We start from the raw sequence: 5,473 nt of genomic DNA, 5'->3' as shown, positions 1-5,473 counted from the left end.
GTCTAAAGGAGGGTGGGTTGATCTAATGGAGGTTGGATTGATGGTGGTTGGGTTGGATGTTCTAAATGCAGTTGGGTTGGTTGGTCTAAAGGAGGTTGGGTTGATCTAATGGTGGTTGGGTTGATGGTGGTTGGGTTGGATGTTCTAAATGCAGTTGGGTTGGGTTGGTCTAAAGGAGGGTGGGTTGATCTAATGGAGGTTGGATTGATGGTGGTTGGGTTGGATGTTCTAAATGCAGTTGGGTTGGGTTGGTCTAAAGGAGGTTGGGTTGATCTAATGGCGGTTGGGTTGATGGTGGTTGGGCTGGATGTTCTAAGTGCAGTTGGGTTGGGTTGGTCTAAAGGACGTCGGGTTGATCTAATGGCGGTTGGGTTGGGTTGAGGAGAGCAACACCACCACCCAGTGAGTCGGAGGACGCCAAGCCGGGCCAGGGTGACACGGGCGCCCCGGCCCGACCTTCTCCTCCCACCCCCAGGCGAAGAACGCGCTGGCCCACGCCCTCCAGTCGGCCCGGCACGACTGCGACCTGCTGCGGGAGCAGTACGAGGAGGAGACGGAGGCCAAGGCCGAGCTCCAGCGCACCCTGTCCAAGGCCAACTCTGAGGTGGCCCAGTGGAGGACCAAGTACGAGACGGACGCCATCCAGCGCACCGAGGAGCTGGAGGAGGCCAAGTGAGACGTCTCCCCTTGGATTCACCCCCCACTGGACCCTGAGGTTCTCCCACTGCTGCTGGGGCCTCCCTGGTCTCGTCTTTCCCCACCGTCCCTCCTCAAGCTGCCACCTACCAGGACACTGGGCTTCTTCATGCTGGGTAGATCTAGAGCCCTAGGTGGGGACCCAGAACGCTTGCTGGCTAGAGTAACCTAGAACGTCCATAACGCTCATGAGCTTTACCACCGTCTTGCTCTTGACCGCCCTCGTTTTGAGAGCAACCACACTCACGGGGTGGGGAAAGGTCCAAGCCACCAGCAGGTTCTCACGTGGGTTCCTCCCTCCGTCCCCGGCCGGCAGGAAGAAGCTGGCGCAGCGGCTGCAGGAGGCCGAGGAGGCGGTGGAGGCGGTGAACGCCAAGTGCTCCTCGCTGGAGAAGACCAAGCACCGGCTGCAGAACGAGATCGAGGACCTGATGGTGGACCTGGAACGGTCGAACGCRGCSGCCGCYGCCCTGGACAAGAAGCAGAGGAACTTCGACAAGGTGGGAAGGGGCACGGCCAAGGTGGGGGGACGGCGGAGGCGGTGGGGTGGGGGCACGGCCAGGACGCCGCTGGCTTCGTGACCCCCCCCCAACGCCCCGCAGGTCCTGGCGGAGTGGAAGCAGAAGTTCGAGGAGTCGCAGACGGAGCTGGAGGCCTCGCAGAAGGAGGCCCGCTCCCTCAGCACCGAGCTCTTCAAGCTCAAGAACGCCTACGAGGAGTCCCTCGAGCACCTGGAGACCTTCAAGCGGGAGAACAAGAACCTCCAAGGTGAGGGCTCGGACCTCCCCGCGGCCSCCCCCCCCCCATCTCCTGCCTCGGGGCCTGATGGTCTCTTGCCCCCGCAGAGGAGATCTCGGACCTGACGGAGCAGCTGGGCGCCAGCCACAAGACCATCCACGAGCTGGAGAAGGTCCGGAAGCAGCTGGACGCCGAGAAGCTGGAGCTGCAAGCGGCGCTGGAGGAGGCCGAGGTGCCGTGTCCCCCGCGTCCCCCCGTGTGCCCTCGCTGCCGTCGGTGCTGCTCACGTCCCTCCGCGTTCTCCAGGCCTCGCTGGAGCACGAGGAAGGGAAGATCCTGCGGGCCCAGCTGGAGTTCAACCAGGTGAAGGCGGACTACGAGCGCAAGCTGGCCGAGAAGGACGAGGAGATGGAGCAGGCCAAGAGGAACCACCTGCGCGTGGTGGACTCGCTGCAGACCTCGCTGGACGCCGAGACGCGGAGCCGCAACGAGGCGCTGCGGCTCAAGAAGAAGATGGAGGGCGACCTCAACGAGATGGAGATCCAGCTCAGCCACGCCAACCGCRTCGCCGCCGAGGCTCAGTCCCACCTCAAGGCGGCCCAGACTCATCTCAAGGTCAATGGTGGAGAAGGAGGTCGGGCCTGAGCCCACCCGCTGTGGGGACACTCAGTGCCCCGGGGTGCCACCAGCTGAGATCAGTCCCACTTGTCCCACCAGGACACCCAGCTGCAGCTGGATGACACGGTCCGGGCCAACGAGGACCTGAAGGAGAACATCGCCATCGTGGAGCGCAGGAACAACCTGCTGCAGTCGGAGCTGGAGGAGCTGCGGGCCGTGGTGGAGCAGACGGAGCGGGCCCGGAAGCTGGCCGAGCAGGAGCTGATCGAGGCCAGCGAGCGGGTCCAGCTCCTCCACTCGCAGGTGGGATGTGGAGGCCTCCTAGGAGGGACGTCACCCCCGGCCGGGGACACTTGAACCCTGCCGAGGGCAGAGCACAGGCTACTTTCACGTTGAGCTACCTAGAACCTCAGTGCCATCTAGGGACACTTGGACCCTGTGGGGAGCGTGGGCTCCGTCCAAGTCCCTTCCCTCGGTGCTACAGGGCTGGATAAAGACGGGGTGGGAGTCCCGGGGCCACGTCCTGAGATCTTCTCTCCCCGCTCTAGAACACCAGCCTCATCAACCAGAAGAAGAAGATGGAGACCGACATCTCCCAGCTGCAGACGGAGGTGGAAGAGGCCATCCAGGAGTGCCGGAACGCCGAGGAGAAGGCCAAGAAAGCCATCACTGACGTGAGTGCCGCCCCGGGCAGGAGGACTTGGGCAGAAGGATCTCGGCTGTTGAGTGACCTAGAACGCCCACTACCATACCGCTGCCCATGGGGTGGTAGCTGCCACCTAGCTTGTCACTCATTGCCTCCCTTCATCCTCCCTCATCGTTGCGTCACCCTCTCTCCCCTCTGTGCTTGGGCAGGCGGCCATGATGGCGGAGGAGCTGAAGAAGGAGCAGGACACGAGCGCCCACCTGGAGCGCATGAAGAAGAACATGGAGCAGACCATCAAGGACCTGCAGCTGCGGCTGGACGAGGCCGAGCAGCTGGCCCTCAAGGGCGGCAAGAAGCAGCTGCAGAAGCTGGAGGCCCGCGTGCGGGAGCTGGAGAACGAGCTGGAGGCCGAGCAGAAGCGCAACGCCGAGAGCGTCAAGGGCCTCCGCAAGTCGGAGCGGCGCGTCAAGGAGCTCAGCTACCAGGTGAGCCGCGGCGGGACACCCAGAACGCGGCCCTGTGGCCGCGGAGCTGTAGCGTGACCTAGAACGTGACTTATGTGGTGGTCCTGGGCACATGAGCAACCTACAACATCACACGCTGCTGTAGAGTGACCTAGAACACAGTTGATCTGGTGGCTGTAGGGGCATGCACGACCTAGAACATCACCTATTGCTGTAGCACAACCTAGAACACGTTGGACTCAATGGCCGTGGGCACATGAGCAACCTGGAACATGCCCTGCTGCTGTAGTGTGACCTAGAATGTGACTTACGTGGTGGCCCTGGGCACACGAGCAACCTAGAACATCACCCGCTGCTGTAGAGTGGCCTAGAACGCAGTTGATCTGGTGGCTGTAGGGGCCTGCATGACCTAGAACACGGCCCACTGCTGTAGCGTCACCTAGAACGTGGTTGACCCAGTGGTCATAGGGACATGTGTGACCTAGAACATCACCCGCTGCTGTCATGTGACCTAGAACACGATTGATTCGCTGGCTGTAGGGACTTGCATGACCTAGAACATCACTCACTGCCGTAGCATGACCTAGAACACAGCTGACCCGGTGGCCATAGGGACGTGAGCACTGCTCATAGCGTCACCTCGAGCGCCGCCTTCTGCGCAATAAGGGATAAGACTCCCATCACCCCCTGGGTCACTGCGTGACCCGGGGCGCCCCCACCTCGTCCCCTCCATGGCAGGGCGGAGCCGCTTTGACCTCCAGCTGCCGGGTTCCAGGCCGCCCTCGACCCTCCTGCTTTGCCCCACCACCTGCCCATGTGTCGGCTTCCATGCTGGCTGCTCAGGCAGGGAAACTGAGGCACGGTGAGGGCCTAGATTTGGGGGCGGACGCTCGTTTCTGGGGTGCTCCTGCCCAACCTAGAACCCAGGGCCGGTCCTGCCAGCCCAGCGGCACGTCCCCCCAACCCCGTCTCTCCCCTCCCCGCAGGCGGAGGAGGACAAGAAGAACCTGCTGCGGCTCCAGGACCTGGTGGACAAGCTGCAGATGAAAGTCAAGGCCTACAAGCGGCAGGCGGAGGAGGCGGTGGGTGCCCGGCCCTCGCCCAGGAGCGGGGACGGAGATGATGGGATGGACGGATGGAAGAATAAGGACACACAGATAGATGATGGGATGGATGGATGACTACGTGGATGGAAGAATGAGAAGGGCAGATGGATGAATGGATGGATGGATGGATGGATGGATGGAAGAGTAAGGAGGGCAGATGGAAGGATGATGGGCTGGATGGATGGAGGGATGGATGATGGGATGGGTGGATGGATGGATGATGGGATAGATGGATGGATGGATGTCTGCATGGATGGAAGAACAAGAAGGGCAGATGGACAGATGGATGGATGGATGATGGGATGGATGGATAGATGGATGAAGACTAAGAAGGGCAGATGGATGGACGGATGGATGATGGGATGGACGGGTGGGTAGATGGAAGGATGAAGAGCTGGACGGATGCCTGGTTGGACGGAAGAACGGAGGGGGACCTCCCCGCCAACGCTGTCCCCCCGCCCCGGGCAGGAGGAGCAGGCCAACGCCAACCTGGCCAAGTTCCGCAAGGCGCAGCACGAGCTGGACGAGGCCGAGGAGCGCGCCGACATGGCCGAGGCGCAGGTCAACAAGCTGCGCGCCAGGAGCCGCGACGCCGGCGCCAAGGTGGGTCCCCGCCCCACGGCGCCGCCNGGGAAATCCCCCCGGATCGAGAACAGGGACCCGGGACAGCCGGCCGGGCGCGGATCTAGAACCCGCCGCCTGTCTCACCTCGCTGCTGTCCCCTGCGCCCCGCAGGCGGAGGAGGACCGCAAGAACCTGGTGCGGCTGCAGGACCTGGTGGACAAGCTGCAGCTGAAGGTCAAGGCCTACAAGCGGCAGGCGGAGGAGGCGGTGAGACGCCGCCGGCCGCGTCCCCGTCGTCCTCCCCCACCCAGGAGCGGAGGCGGACGCGGGGCCGGGAGGGACCCGCGTGGGGCCGGCGGGGGCGGGGGAGGTCCTGGGTGGCCACCGGGACCCCAAAACGGGGGGGGCACTTTGGGGGTGGAGGATGAGGAGGGTGCGTGGGTGGATGGATGGATGGGTTGATGGATGAGTTGGATGGACGGATGGATGGATGGATGAGTAGATGGATGGATGGACGGGTAGGTGGTGGGATGGATGAGTAGATGGATGGATGGAGGGATAGGGGGGCGGTTGGATGGGTGGATGGACGAAGGGATGGACAGGTGGGTAGGTGGAGGGATGTGTTGGATGGACGGGTGGGT

At 63.0% G+C, this 5,473-nt stretch overlaps 1 protein-coding gene across 1 annotated transcript in view; it reads left to right on the top strand.

Moving 5' to 3' along the window:
* LOC112962297 (myosin-7-like) overlaps positions 1-5,099 on the top strand; it is a gene marked incomplete at its 3' end in the record, with an annotated part of 19,009 nt that extends 13,910 nt beyond the window's left edge. Inside the window, exons 24-33 of the mRNA XM_026058316.1 lie at positions 476-672; positions 1,013-1,196; positions 1,299-1,464; positions 1,542-1,666; positions 1,741-2,049; positions 2,152-2,355; positions 2,601-2,726; positions 2,908-3,183; positions 4,149-4,244; positions 4,737-5,099. Of these exons, the coding sequence (XP_025914101.1) occupies positions 476-672; positions 1,013-1,196; positions 1,299-1,464; positions 1,542-1,666; positions 1,741-2,049; positions 2,152-2,355; positions 2,601-2,726; positions 2,908-3,183; positions 4,149-4,244; positions 4,737-5,099 (2,046 nt within the window). The remainder of the gene's footprint in view (positions 1-475; positions 673-1,012; positions 1,197-1,298; positions 1,465-1,541; positions 1,667-1,740; positions 2,050-2,151; positions 2,356-2,600; positions 2,727-2,907; positions 3,184-4,148; positions 4,245-4,736) is intronic.
* Between the last annotated feature and the right edge of the window lie 374 nt (positions 5,100-5,473).

The sequence above is a fragment of the Apteryx rowi genome, unplaced genomic scaffold (genome assembly GCF_003343035.1).
Source record: "Apteryx rowi isolate R43461 unplaced genomic scaffold, aptRow1 scaffold_1456, whole genome shotgun sequence".
NCBI lineage: Eukaryota > Metazoa > Chordata > Aves > Apterygiformes > Apterygidae > Apteryx > Apteryx rowi.
The sequence above is the reverse complement of the archived record's forward strand: the minus strand, read 5'-3'. Positions and strand labels throughout refer to the sequence as shown.